Consider the following 15,565-nt stretch of genomic DNA (forward strand, 5'->3'; position numbering starts at 1 on the left):
ATATCTCCCTGCTGAGCACCTTATTTGGTGCCCCTATTGAGCAGGTCATTTAATATATTGATCTCTAGTCCTAATCATCATAGAAGCTTATATGATTTTGAAAGTGTCTTTAAAGGTACTTTTTCTAAGAAAATAATTCAAGGATATATTTCAATCCACAGATTCTGAGGTGCTAAATCTGAGAAATGGCATGTAGATTTTTCTTTCTGAATCTAAGTTATTTGAGAGCAAGAGATTCTTTACATTTGACTTTTTATCCTCAAAGCTTAGAATGATTCTTGTTAAATACTATGCACATATTAATGCAATAGGTGCAAAAATAAAATAGTCCTTGGCCTCAAGGAGCTTAGATTCTGTTGAGCTTACATTTGTTTTTCCACTTTTCCTGACATTTTTGATTCTTTTGGAATTTGTCCTACTTTGAGTTATCTTGAGCCTTAGCCCCAGAGTGCCTTCAATAGTGAGTGGCCTCCAACAGGGATTACTTCAGTCGCAGCTGTTCTGCTTCCCTTCATTATCTTGAGTAAAATTTCAGCAACTCCACCAAGCCCAATGGGTATGAAAAGGTTTGTGTCCAAATGTAGTCACTGCCTTAATCTTTCTAATAAATGTAGGGGGGGAAAGTTGGCTGATTCTCACCATTTCACATCTTACCAGAAAGAGGACAGAAAAAATGTAAGTAGGCTTTCGCCCCAGAACTCTTCAAATTTCTTCAAAATAGCACAATTATTTGTGGGATTATGGACTTTTACCTTTGTTTTGTGGACATTCATGTGATTTTAGGTACAAAGATTATTTAAAAAAGAAGCTTTTGTCCCTGCCAAATCGAGGTTTGGATGCCTGGCAGATCTTCTGTTCTCTGTTCTACGTGAAAACGCGTGAACCATGAAATTGAGGTGTTTTCTCTTTATTAGGAAATTATAACATGTTGTCTTTTAGCATAGCAAAGCAATTTGACACAAGCCCTAAAAATGAAAGAGCAAACATGCTGGGTTCTTGTGTGCCTCTAGAAGTTGGATGATCTTTTTTCTCACTCTCTATTCTTATCTAGTAGCAATCCTTTAAAGAAGATTCTGTCCTTTGCCATCTCCATATCTCTACATAGTGAGGAAAATCACCTTGAAATTGTTTTTCTTCATGTTTTTTTCATTTCTCAGTGTAGGATGCTAACAATAGAGAATGCAGGATATTGGGCTTTGGGGAAACTGGGTTTCTGAGAAAGACTTTCAGTTTAATTAAGACAAATATGTAATCCCTATAATTAATGAGCCAGAACAGTTTATCTTTACTTCTGGTTTGGGGTTCTACTTAACAGAGCTCAACCTGTCTTACCTGAGTCACAGAAAGTTGTCATGACAAATAGGGCCACTGCCAGACTAGAAGGCAGAAAACTAGCATCTAGTCCTAGATCTGCCAAGAAACAAATAGCTGTATGATCATAGACAAGCTTCTGAATTTGTAGAGGAGAGAGAAATGGCCTCAAAGTCAGAAAGGACATGAGTTCAAGTATTCCCCATATGGACTAGGTGGCACTGGGCAAGGCAATTAATCTTTTATTGCTCTAAGAGTCTCTAAGAATATAAATTCTATAAGAAACATCAATTGCAGAGAAATTACAGACCTGTGTTAACTAAAGGGAGTTCCTTCACCCACGAGTTCCCTATGCCAATAAAAACACAGGTTCAGTCCTTATCCCTATAGTTTCTTTGCCCAACATGACAGTGATATCTCATCCATTATTTTGATAATGATGCCTCCCCTATAGCTATGGATGAAGCATTGAATTAGGAGTTGATAAAACTAGATTTAAGACCCCTAATTAAATTGTGACTTGAGGGAATTCATTTTCTCTTTCTGACCCTCACTTTCTTCATCTGTAAAAAAAAATTGTTAGAATAGCTGATTTCTAAGGTTACTTGGGCAAGTAGGTGGTGCACAATGAATTGAGCACCAGGCCCACATTTTAAGAAAGATCTGAGTTCAAATTTGGCCTCAGATGTTTATTAACTGTGTGACCGGGGTCAAGTAACTTAACCTTCATCCATGGGGTCATATAGAGTCAGATGTGACTGAAGTAGTAAACAAAAACAGCAAGGGTTACAACTTTCTCTAAAATTCTGAATCTGTGATTGACTTCACAAAGTCACTCTGAGGATCAAGGAGGAAAATAAATGTACTGCTACTAGGCAAATAAAAGTGTAAGTTTTTGTATTTAAATCTTTTTCTATTGTTTTTTTTTGTTATTCTGAGGCTTCACTATATATAGTGTGCATATATTTGAATATTCAGGAAATATGAGCATATCAACAACTTAACTTTTTGTCTTTTGGAAAAATCTATATTTCTTTAGTAATTGTCAAAATTGTCTTGAATTGGGAACAAAATCTGATTGAATTGACACCAGACTTGTATATTAGAGGAATGACTTACCCAAGGTCACCTGGTTTGTCAATGTCACAGCTCTTACTGGAATCCAGTTCCTCTTGGTCCAATTCATCATTCTGTCCTCTATACGTGCTTTATATGACATTAGTCCAAAGTTTAGATCTTACTCCCATCTTCAAATATTGTGTGTTTATTATCTATTATTTCAGTAATCTTTTAAGGTAGCAAGTAATGCTTCATTACTTGCTCCTCTATCTTGTTCCTTTGTGTCTAATTTGGCCAGCTGTTTCCAAATGGAAACCCTAGCAAGTCTATCAAAGGAGACTGCCACTCTCATTCAAAGAATCACATTCCATTTTAGAAAGAATGAATTCAAGCAGGGATCCAGGTGGGAAGTCAGTGGCATAATTCCAAGAATTCCCTGGTTCCAAATATTTCTCTAATTGGGAAGGATCATAAGGCAATTAACTTAGAGTCAGAAGTGACTTTAGAGGCCATATAGTCTAACCTTTTCACTTTTCAAATAAAAAAATGAAACCCAGGAAGGAAAAGTGAGTCATTCACGGTCATAAGAGACTAGACATGAATACGAAAGCAAGATCAAATATACAGTCTTCAAACTGGCTTTTGAAACTTTATAATCTGTCCTCCTCCACCTTTTCAATCTTCTTATACTTTACACCTCTCCATGTATTGTGTAACCCAATGATACTGGACTCTACTTTTCCCCAAAGAAGGCTTTATCATTATTGTTTTTGGACAATGACATCTCCAGGTGATGTGTTGACATGCACATGAGTTGGATCTGAGTGAGGCAGTTGCACAGACTGCTCAGCCTCCCTCTCTTCCAGAATCACTGAAGTTCCATGACAAGTCAAAAGTCAGGATGTCTACTAATGGCCCCAGATGCAGTGGATGACCCTAATACTTTGAACAAGGCACTGGATTGGCCAACACCAGGAATTTTCATTGGCCGTACCTCATGTTAAGAATGTGCTCCCTCCTCATCTCTTTTCTTTCCTGGCTTTCTTCAATTCCTAGCAAAAACCCCACCTTCTAAAGGAAGCCTTTCCCAATTCCCCTTAATTCTCATGCTTTCCCTCTGATGATTATTTCCTGTAATTTATCCTGTATATTAGTTTCTTTATATACATAGTTGTATGCATGCTGTTTCCCCCATATACTATCAGATCCTTGAGAGCACAAGCTTTCTTTTACTTTTCTTTATATCCCTAGTGTGTAACTCAGTGCCTGGCACATAGTAGGAATTTAATACATTTTATTGACTGTCAAAAGGGTAAGGAGAAACTCATGCTTTGGGATTTGTTTCTAACCCACCTGGAGACCAAAGTAAGGAGTCTCAGAGATGTCTGAGCCATGAAAAGTGTTCATTTCATTGAAGAAAAAGAAGGCTCAACTTCACCTTGAAATTAGCATTTGAATGATTTGGTCACCAAAGTGTTCCTTACCTGACTTTCCAATGAGTGAAGGAGACTCCAGGGCCATACATAATGCATTATGCAGACTAGATACTTAATGTTTATTTACATCAATGAATGAGCACAGTCCATTAGAAAAAGGACATGCAAAGCAATTCAATATAGGAGAAAAAACACTGAATAGGAATTAAAAGACCTCCCTTATAGTCCTAGCTTTGCTACTGATTTGCTACGTGACTTTGGATAAGTCACTATATTTCTCTGGGCTTGGGTTTTTCCATTCATAAGAGAAGTTTTTATCAGATGATCTCCAAGGTCCCTCATAGAATTAAGAATGAGTTGTCCCATGTCTCTTCAGTTCTGTTCTGTTTTTTTCTTTCCTTTCTTTACAACCCAGATATTATTTTAAATTTCCGAACAACCTACGTCAGCAAATCTGGACAAGTGATATTTGAAGCAAGATCTATTTGCATCCACTATGTCACAACATGGTTCATCATTGACCTGATTGCTGCATTGCCCTTTGACCTCCTCTATGCTTTTAATGTCACTGTGGTAAGTGAACTACACTCCCTACATGTGCTTGCCTGTGGCTCTTCATTTTCTTATTCCATATCCCAGGTTCAGTAGGTATAAAGAGGCTTGCATTCTCTTCAATGAAAAGGCCCAGATTGTCACGTACAAACAAAGCAGATGCTCTATTCCCAGCCCTTTTGAGAGCTGGATTCAATTTCTAGGTAGAGAAGAGGAGGCAATATTTATCATAGCAGAATATGGAGTTAGTGGGCTGGGTTTGAATTCTAGCTCTTCCTGTTAATACCATGTGAGACCTGATAAGTCAAACAATGTCTCCTTGTCTATTTCATCATCATAATTATTTGAGATGATCTTTTTTTGTTGTTGTTTTTTGTTGTACTTCATTTTTAAGCCCTCATCTTTTGTCTTAGAACCAATATTATATATTGGTTCCAAGGTGGAAGAGTGGTAAGGGCTAGGCAATGGGGGTTAAGTGACTTGTCCAGGGTCACACAGCTAAGAAGTGTCTGAGGTCAGATTTGAACCTAGGACCTCCCATCTCTAGGCCTGGATCTCAATCCACTGAGCCACCCAGCTGCTCCCATTTGAGCTGATCTTCAAGAACTCTTCTAGCTCTAATTCACGATCTAATATATAGAATTTAATGAATTCTGTCAGCTGTTACCACTGCATGACTAACTTGTAGGTGGCTAGCCTAATGCTTTGCAAGAGTTCCATGAATCAATTCACTCACAAAACATTTCATTTGACATATAAGTGAATGGGCATGCATTCACAAAGCTTTTTTCATGTGCCAGGTATTGTGGTTAGGGCTGGAGAAGCAAATGCAAAAGGTAAATGATTCCCCAGCCTCAAATCTTTATTTGGTTCTATTTGATTTGGTTCAGGATGACAAGTGGACTTTTCAAATGGATAACAGGAATCAAATAACTCACAATGATATGAAGTCTGATGGTTGGCAGCAATTTTCCCTTATTACCACCCAATAAGATAGCAAGGGCACAAATTTTTAGTTGCATTTAACAGATAAGAAAACTAGAATCTGAAAACGAAATTCCCCTGGTCTCAGGGTTAGCTAATGACAGAGCTATTATTTAATCTTATGACCATCTTGATTCCAGTTCCAAAATTCTATTCATTATACCATGTTTTAGATGCTTTCGTGATGAATAAAATGTCTTTTTATTTAAAAACATTTCTAGAAACATCACTTTCTGTTATTATACATTTTCTTAATTGGTCAACACTGATAGAAGTATGAATGTGGCTCTGTGAAGAGGGAAAGGAGGGGGGCAATGGGCAATACTCTTTGGACTTTAATTCTGTGAATGCAATCTTTGGGGTTAATAACCTAGGGGGATTAAAGTGGGATATAGAAAGATAGATATAGACAGATCCTATATGTATTTGCTCTCATATTATTTCTCCTATATTGAGAAGGAAACAATAATCATAACAAGTCCATTGGTAAGGAAAATTGGAGGGAGAGAAGTCACAGAAGGGGATTAGAGGGGGGCTTTTTCTCGGGGGGGGGGGTTGCCTTGCAGGTCCTAGATTCCCACTGTGACCATGTCAGTCAGTGAGGGGTCTATTGGCTCCCCACATATTTGTATGTGGGAATACATCAAAAATTTTGATGCTGAAAAGGATCCTCCAATAGCAAAAGGTGGAAAACCCCACTTGTATCCTCAGAAGTGATTAAAGTGCTGCCTTATTAAATGGCAAGAATGGCAAGAATGACTAAAACCTACTCTATAGAAAACACTATGCCAGGCTCTAAGAATTTGGAGAAATATGAAACAGTCCCTTCCCTCAAGAAACTTATATTCTCCTGGGAAGAAGTCAGCAGAACATACTATAATTCTTCAAAATCTTTTTACTTCACTATGTCAAATGTGAAGAGAAGCTTTAATATGGAATCAAGAATATGGACATATTTTGTTATAGCTAGAAGATAAGTTCCTCAAGGGAAGAAACTGTTCTGCTTTGATTTTTTTTAATTGCCAGGGCCTAACACAGTGCCTGACACATAGTAGGATCATGATAATGCTTGTTTTTTTGATTGGTTGATGCACACAATAAAGAATTCAATAATTTGAGGAGGAAAAGAAAAAAAATAATGACTAGAAATAACCAAAAAGATTCCTCATTGGAAATGATACCTCAGGTCAGCTTCTTGAAGAAAGCTAAGAATTCTAAAAAGCTTCTGAGATGAAATGGGTATATTTCAGGCACATAGAATTGTGCCAGTTTTGGAGAGCAAACCCATGTCAATTTGGTTGTAACATTGAATTTGTAAAAGGAAGGGATGTGCAGCGAGTCTGGCAAGGAAAACTGAAAGCAGCCCATGGAAACCTCTAAATGCCAAGTCAAGTGCCATTAGGAACTTTTTAAGGCCATTGGGGCACTTTGCCTTTACAGTGCTCATTCTGCCGGAACACTAAAGGAGTGATTTTCATGCTGGAACCTCTTCCCAGGGAGCAAGTAGCACACTGAGAAAATCTGACTCCACCAAAGGTCTTTGTTGATAGAAATGCATTTTCCCTTCCTTGTGCTGTAGCTGAGTACTAACTGAATCTACTTTGGTGACTTTTCATCTTAATATTCATTCAATGGCTATTTGGCCCATTCAACTGAGGGCAGATAGAGGAAGAAAAAGAAAGGAGATATTTGATATAGAAAGGGTGAGAGGAGAGGGAACTTATATGAGGAGGATATAAAACTTGGGAATGTCCTGGCAAGGGTATTCTATTGTAAGGCATTCCTTCAAATCTAACTAAAGACATTTGACCTTGGTCAAGTCACTTAACTGTTACCTACCTTAGTTTCCTCATCAGTAAAATGGAGACTACAGTACCTACTTTTCAGAATTGTTGTGAGGAAAAAAATTAGATGATATTTGTAAAGTGCTTTTTTAATTTTAAAGTGATATGTAAATTCTAGCTATTACCACCACTAAGATGTCTGGAAAGGCATGAATGTTTTCTGACCATTGTTATATTCTGTTTCTGTCATTGTCAATGTGTACTTTCTTGGTATGTAAAAAGTGATTTGGCATAACTTCGAATGGGACATTTTTCTCCATTAGTTGACAGCCCTCCCATGAAAATGAATTCTTTCTCAAGTCCTCACTGGCATTTTCCCCTCATTAAATAAAATGATCAGAGTTGTCATTGTTCAATTTGGAATGAGCTCAGAAAGTCAGTCCCAAATACCGAGCAACCATCTTCAGGCTGAACATTTGTTAATTGCTCATTCAACAGGATTTCTGTAGGTAGGCAGTAAAGATTGTCAACATTTTCTAAAGAGGCTTATAACTCAACTGGGAAAGACTCTGGGGGAAATCCAGAGGATGATATCAATCAATGGGACATGAAATTGTTAGTCTTTTTAAGTGCCTTTGAATGTGGAATTTGACAACATAAGTCTCCAAAATGAAGAAAGTAATGGCTTAAGACAAGGCTATACAAAGAAATTCAAAAAATATTCAAAGGGAATGTATGATGCATGAGGGGGAAAAAAGAATGTTTCATAGGAAATATTAAGAGACATAAAATGAATGGAAACTAATTCAATTTTTAATAGGCTATAGGGCTGGAGTTAGGAAAACCTGGACTCAACACTTCCTGACCATATTTTACTAGTGATGTGGCACTGGACAAGGCAATCCATCAATCAATAAATATTTTAGGCACCAACTCTGTGCCAGTCTCTTTGAACAGGCACTGGAGAAACAAGTACAAAGAACAAACAAATCCTTAAGTCTCTCCAAGCCTCAGTTTCCTTGATTGTAAAATGGAAATAATATTCCCTGAATACCTGATGTCTTTGGATGAATGAGGCCATAATGAGAAATTGTGTGTCAATTTACATACAAACTTCAAAGCATTGTATAAATGCTTTTTAATGTTGACATCATCACTATTTGATGCTATCATAAGAAAGGCAACATGTCACAGTGGCTATAGAGCCGATTAGAGAGACCAAAGTCCCCTCCCTGACATAAGCAAGCCTCTTGACCATGGGTAAGTCATTTAACTATTGATTACACAATGTTATAAATGAGTTGCTGATATGACTCAGTTAAGGAATTTTCCTCACTGGAAATGTTTTACTTGAAGCCCAGACTTCTGATGAGTGCTATGTTCCTTGCATCGCACTATTCTACTTCTCAGAAAACCTAAGAACATAATAACAAAGGTCTTGAAGGATACTACATTCTAAATGCTGACTAACAAGACCAAACTTTCTTGGACTTTTTCTAAAACAACTGTTGTTCAGTTTTTTCATCATGTCCAACTCTTCATAATCCCATTTGAGGTCTCCTTGGCTAAGAAAATGCGAAGGGTTCCATGTACTTCCCCAGCTCATTTTACAGATGAGGAAATGGAGACAAAAAGGGTAAAGTGACTTGCCCAGGGTCACATAGCTAGTTACATTTGAATTCAGGTCATCCTACCTCCAAGTTCAGCACTGTGTCAACTGTGAAACCTTGCTGCCTTTTAGAATAAGAGCAGATGACCATCTTTCCTAGATACAGACTGGCTCCATGTGAGTGTTAAATGGTGTTATGAACATAATGCAGCCATTAGACCAGGCCCAGGACTTTCTCCAAACTATCCTTCCTAGATCTAGAGAAAGCCTTCCTAGAACAGGGTGATACATTGTAAAGTTTTCTTTTCTGGGACCCTTGCAACCCTCTATTTGAGAGCCATTTGAAAAAATATTTTTCTCACTATAGTAACAGCTCTCCTATTTGGAGGACACTTATTGATCAATTGAAGAGGATCTAGGTCCAAATTTCAGGTCGAAGTACTTACCATTATGTGAACTTGGGAAAGCTCCTTCTCCATCAGCCTAAATTTCTCAGCTATACGATGGAAGTGTTGAAATCGAAGATCTCTAAAGTCCCTTTGTTTTTGAAACTGTGAGCCCAGAGTCCTTTTAATGTTTTTTCAATGGTCATTACCTGTGTTCCCATTTGCAAAAAATTAATTAGGACATTTGACATTATTTTCTATGTACTGATCCCCAAAACTGCTGAAAATTCAATATACCCTCTTGAGGGAAGGGGCTCTCCTTTATATATGTCAAAATCATGTTCCTTTTTCTTGCTCCAAAATGAAGGAAAATGAGAAAAACAATAACAAAGGGAAATTTGGTAAATAATATCTCCTTTTCTGATCCATATCTTGATATTGTGTCTATCTTATCTATTTTAGAATGGCTATTCCTTTAGGGCAAGGACCAAGTGTGCATTATGTGCAGTGTCCAAGACACCATGGTGCATAAAAGGCATTAAAATAATGACATTCGTTTTATTCATGGATAGAGGCACCAAATTTAGAAGGGAACATGAGATGTTTTAGGTAAGGATACTGACAAGAAAGAAACCACTGTTACCTCATTGCCTAGCCCTTACCACTCTTCTGCCTTGGAACCAATACACAGTATTGATTCCAAGATGGAAGGTAAGGGTTAAAAAAAAAGAGATCCCCATGACAATATACATGACAAATGACTGTCCAGCCTTTATAACTCTAGAAAAGGGCAATTTACTACTTACTGATGCATTCCATTCCACTTTTGGATGCTAAAACATACATAAGTATGTAGCTCAAGGTTCCTGTGGTAAAAATGTGGGCAGGACTCATTCACATATTATGGGAATCACAGGTTTTAAAAACCATATACAGATATATATATGTATATATTCTGGAAGTTTTTAAGACATGCCCATAGAACAGTATTCAATAATGTGACATAATTAACCAAACACTTGGTCCAAGTACCATTATCTTTAGCAACAGGATTAAGAGAATTCTAGAATGAAGTTAACCCACTGGGTCTTTCTTCATTGCCCTAGGTGTCCCTCGTCCACTTGCTGAAGACAGTGCGGTTATTACGTCTTCTGCGGCTCCTGCAGAAGTTGGACCGTTACTCCCAACACAGCACAATCGTCCTGACTCTGCTGATGTCTATGTTTGCCTTGCTCGCACACTGGATGGCGTGCATCTGGTACGTCATTGGAAAAATGGAGAGGGAAGAGAACAGCCTTCTGTCTTGGGAAGTTGGTAAGGGTCTCCACTTGCCATGTCTTCTGTTTTGTTTCTAAGTTTAAAACTAAGTTAGACTGGAACTCTCAGCACCTTACAGAGGAGTAGAGATATATTCACCAACTCACTCCATTCTGAATTTTCACCTCAGTCTGTGACATCATTTCTCCTGAAAGGAATTTAGAGAGCATCTCATTATCTTACCAAAGAAGAAGAAGAAAGTTTTCTAGTCAAGGCAACATTTTGAAATGAATAATGCCTCTGTAGAAGGCTAAGACAGTCCCTTGTGGCACCAATTTGGCAAGTCCTTGGGCAGCTCTAGCAACCACTTCTCATCTAGGCAACAGGCCTCTTGTCAACTATTCTAAAGATCTCAGTTACAGAGAAATGACAAAAGACAACCGCAAAGCAGCTGAGGGAAATGATTACTCATTTTTTTTCTTTTATAGTTTAAAGGAGGAACATAAAAAGAGAAAAAAAAATAGCCTGTGTCAGGTTGGAGCCTTGAGAATTAGTAGGATTATTAGAAACTGGGATATATCCAACTATGGTTCCCAAAACTTTTGGGCCCTATGATCAACATGTGTGGAATACATACTTTTAAGGATTATCTGACAGTAACACTATCAAAAGCCTATAGAGACATGTCTTCCCCATCCCACAACCATGGATTTACTAAATCCCATGTAGAGTATTAGAAAGAGGGAGGGTGAGAATAAGGGAAAGAGAATAGGCATTTAGTAAGCTCCTACTATGTGACAGACACTATCCTAAGTGCTATACAAAGACCTCATTTGATATTCAGCAAGGTAGATATTATTATTATCTCCAGGAAACTGAGATTGATAAAGACTGTTACTTGTTATTTGCCCAGGGTCACGCAGCTAGTAAATCATTTGGTTTATATAATAACCAGGAGGTAATCAGTGCATACATCATTTTGCCCATTTTGAAGATAAGGCAATTGCAATAAAAAAGCAAGTTATATTTATGTGGTTCTTTCTGATTTACAGAATGCCTCCCACACAATGCAGGTAGCCTAAAATATTCATACCCACTTGACAGATAAAAACTGAAGCTGAGATTCTTTAACTTACCCAAAGTCATATAGGTAAGAAACAGATCTGAAGAGTTAAGAGACTGATCCAGAGCTAATAAATTACAGAAATAAGCCTTCTCCCTGGAAGTCCAAGGAAGCCCAAAAGCACTATACTCTATAAGTAAGCTTCTAATGGAAAATAAAAGAGATTTTATTAAGTATAATTATAAAGGGAAAAGGCTAATATTTTTTAAAAAGAGGACCCATTTCTCTGTTGAAAAAAAAATATATTTTTTGTGCACTTTTCCCAACCTTCTGATACCAAAAAGCAATCTCACAGTTACAAAGAGAACTTGGACATCAGCCAAGGAGCCAAAACATGAGGGAATAGGTGAGACCATTAATTAAGGCTTCCTCATCTCATTCCAGGAATTTAGGGCAGAAACTATCCAGAGGAAGCCTTATGTGTGCACTCAGAAAATCATGTTTTAGAAAAGATGGAAGATTATATTTAGAGAATAAAGGGACAATCCATAGGTAGCAGTTTCAGAGTAATGAACTCCCCAGTATGAATTCTGCCCATAAAAGTACTTGAGCTATAGAAAAAAAATGTATGTAATCAGATATTTTGTAGTTTGGGGAAAATTATTATAAGTTTGGGGTCTTGTTTTCTCATTACCCTTATAAAAATTTATTGACTTTGTGCCTGGTTGATGCTTCTTGTGTAATCTTGAGAATGTAAAGTTATTCAGGACCTCAGTTTCTTCATCTGTAAAATGAGGGAATTGGATTCCATCCCACTCAGCTCTAAGTTCTTTATCTTATAGACTTGAATTATCAAAGAAGGTGAGAAAAGGGGATAGAGGACAATCTGATCTCTGGGGTAAAACAGTAAGATCATGGAGTAAAAAATCCTGTGCTAAAATGAGGACAATATATGCAGTCTGTATCTCTAGGTATATGACTATAGGAAATTCCAAGTATAGACATTCTTTTCAGCAATGGAAATAAACAAACCATATTGGTTAAGTGAGTGAGACTATCCAGGGTAACACATAATAGTATGTGACAGAGGAAAGGCTTGAATTAAAATGTTCCTGATTCTAAGACTATCCTTTTATCCACTACAACAGCAGCTCTCAAAATGTAATCCAGTGATTCCTGGGATCCTCCAGACCCAGTTAGATGGCCTAGTGAGGTCAATACTATTTTCATGAAGCTCTAAATCTTTTTATTTCTAATATAGTAAATATTGCTAGCTATAACCCACATAAACAAAAGCTTTGCAGTGAGAGCACTCAGTAATTGTTATTTTTTAAACTTTTATTTCACTATTATAAAAATTAAAATTAAATCTCAATAATCAAAATATTATATTTTAGGAGATTTATTAATGATCATTAAAAATCAAGGAATAAGGAGGATACAAAATAAAGACCATGTGCACATGACTGATTAGCCATTTCAAAATTCCCACTCACCACCACCATGCTCCCCAACAGGGCCAAAAAGAGAGCAGGACCCTCCATGTCCCCACCTAATATCCCCAGTCTACAGGAAGTATGTAATGACAGGAAGTCAGTGGGCTCCCTGGAAATGTAGTTCTTTATTAGGGTAACAGATTTTCAATTACAACCCCCCCCCCCTGAGAACTGGTGGAAGACTTGTCTCTCCAATGGATCTTGTAAACATAACCAACTTTTAAATTACAATAATTTAGGGATAAAAGGGAAAAGAACAAAACCAATTATTTCTAGGCACATTGACAAAAAGCCAATTAGGAGACAGTCCCCTTCAACATAAGAGTATACATACAAAAACAAATGCATTCAACCCCACACAGTTCAAATCACCACATCCCAAAGTTCACTCTGGGTCTTCTGGTGCAGTGTGTGTTCTATGGAGGCATTGTCAGGATGCCTTCTCCAAACCATTCATTTTCTGGATTCAGAGACGTAGCATGTTTCTTAACCTAAAATTACTCTCAAAAAGAATTTAAACTTTGCATTTTAGAATAATAATACATCACCCCAGAAGAGGGTGTTGAAACACAGGGATCACTTAGGAATGCAAGACTGAGTTATGATGTTTATGAATCAATTATCAAAAGAAAAAAAACAAAAACATAAAAGAAAAATAAATGGAAGAAAAAGTAAATTTTGGGGGGAGAAAAAAATTCAGAACCAAAATATCAAAAATCTAAGGACATAAAATTTTGAGGAAACAAGTATAAATTCATAACAGGTCTTTGTATTAGAGTCCAATTAAAGTAATTTATATCCCACAAGTCTGTAAGACAAAATGCAGTAATATTTTAATTACCCATTTGCAGCCATGACTACAGGGAAGTTGCCACACTATGAAAGACAGAATAGGGACTAGATTATAGGAGCCAGGAAAAAGCCAAATTTGAGATACTTGGTAGAATGTGGGAGAAGAAAGGCATGCCTTTGACATATGTTAAAACAGTCACAACCTCGAACCCCAAACAAATTCAAGAGCTCTTGCCTTGGCTCAAAATTTCATCAATCCCATTGGGATTGGTTGGTCTCTTTGACCTTGTTCTCGATAAATTATGCAGTTTAGCTTTGTGCTTCTTTGGCACTATACAATGGTTCTTTTTGTATTCCCTTCCCCTGGAATCAGACAAAATCATTAAGCAAAGTTCCATAATTTTTTTAACAATCAATGGCATCATTGTTATAGTCTAAAGGTTTGGGGGTATGCATTGATATTGGGGCAAATGTATTTTAAACTTATTTTATGGCAAAATCAAAAAATTTAAAGAAAAATCTTCTCAATACTGTTGGCATATGCTTCTAATACAAAAAGGAGAGAAAAAAATAAAACTGAAATAGTATATTGCACATGCAAGCAAAAACAATAATAAAAGTTTTAAAAATCAAAAATATATAGCTTACAATCATTGACACACTGTGTCAGCTAAGGAATGGAAGAATATAAAGGTTTCTCACCAAAAAATGAGATCCATTTCTCTTCAAACTTAGCCATGATCCACTCTGTGTGAGTGCAAGTAATTTTCACAAAGTAACAATTTTTTATAAAGAACAGTAGTGCAACATGTATAGCACATTCAAAAAGTATCAAAATCCCCAAAGCTATAATAGCCCATTTAATTATAATAGCAAACAAACCCATTATCATCAGAATTCACATGATTCTGCTGTGTGACATTTAAAACTAATGGGTACTTCTCACTTTTCAGGTGTAGCAATATTTCAACCTTGGCTGAGATTTTTTTTCTATTACTGCCATCATTACAAAGTGTGGCAGAGAAGCCTAGAAAAAAATCAAACCTCTGAACTATTGATGTTGGGTCTAAAAATGTCACCAAGAATCTATATCATTCTGATGGTAGAATGAGCAGAAGAGTTACAAATGAGAGATACTGCTTCTTGGGAGCCATTCAGGGGTACCATGCCCTGGGATCAACTTCACAGCTCCTTTAGTATGAGACTGTTATGTCTCATTGACTCACATTTTTACAAATGCAGAGTTAGGGATTATAACAGTGCTTCACTTCAGCTACTAAAATGGACTCTTTACCTTTTGTTACAAATAACTCAGAGGCAGGCAAAATGATCAGTCAGACTTGCTGGAAAAAAAAATCTAAAACTCATGTCTGAAGACCCCTTAAAACCTATTTGAGATATTTAGCTCATTAAATTCTTCAAAGCTTGTTAGCCAGGTTGAGTCCATCCATCATCTACATGACATTTAACAAATGCAAAATGGAAGAAAAAAGCTGTTTTTGTGGATTTATTCAGTAATATTTGTTCAGTATAGTTATAGGGGAAAGGTAACAGAATATATCTAAAAGTTGAAACATTCGATTAAACTGATTCAGTGTAACACAATAATATTGAATACATTAATATATGAATTTAAAACAACAAAATTAAATCTTAAAGTAGACAATCAGCAAAATACAATGAAATACAGAGACTCTCATAAAACAGTGGAATTTGAAAAGACTTAAAAATTTTTCACCTCCAGTCTCTTTAAAATTCCTTTCTCTATCCATTCAGATTCTGTTTGTAAGAACTATGGTATTTCCCATAGCAAGGGAGAACATGGGTTCAAGGAAT

At 36.7% G+C, this 15,565-nt stretch overlaps 1 protein-coding gene across 1 annotated transcript in view; it reads left to right on the forward strand.

Moving 5' to 3' along the window:
• KCNH8 (potassium voltage-gated channel subfamily H member 8) overlaps positions 1-15,565 on the forward strand; it is a 406,798-nt gene that overhangs the window by 245,279 nt on the left and 145,954 nt on the right. The window contains exons 6-7 of the mRNA XM_001369648.3: positions 4,222-4,379; positions 10,228-10,435. Coding sequence (XP_001369685.1) covers positions 4,222-4,379; positions 10,228-10,435 — 366 coding nt within the window. The remainder of the gene's footprint in view (positions 1-4,221; positions 4,380-10,227; positions 10,436-15,565) is intronic.

Source organism: Monodelphis domestica, chromosome 5 (assembly GCF_027887165.1).
Source record: "Monodelphis domestica isolate mMonDom1 chromosome 5, mMonDom1.pri, whole genome shotgun sequence".
Taxonomy (NCBI): domain Eukaryota; kingdom Metazoa; phylum Chordata; class Mammalia; order Didelphimorphia; family Didelphidae; genus Monodelphis; species Monodelphis domestica.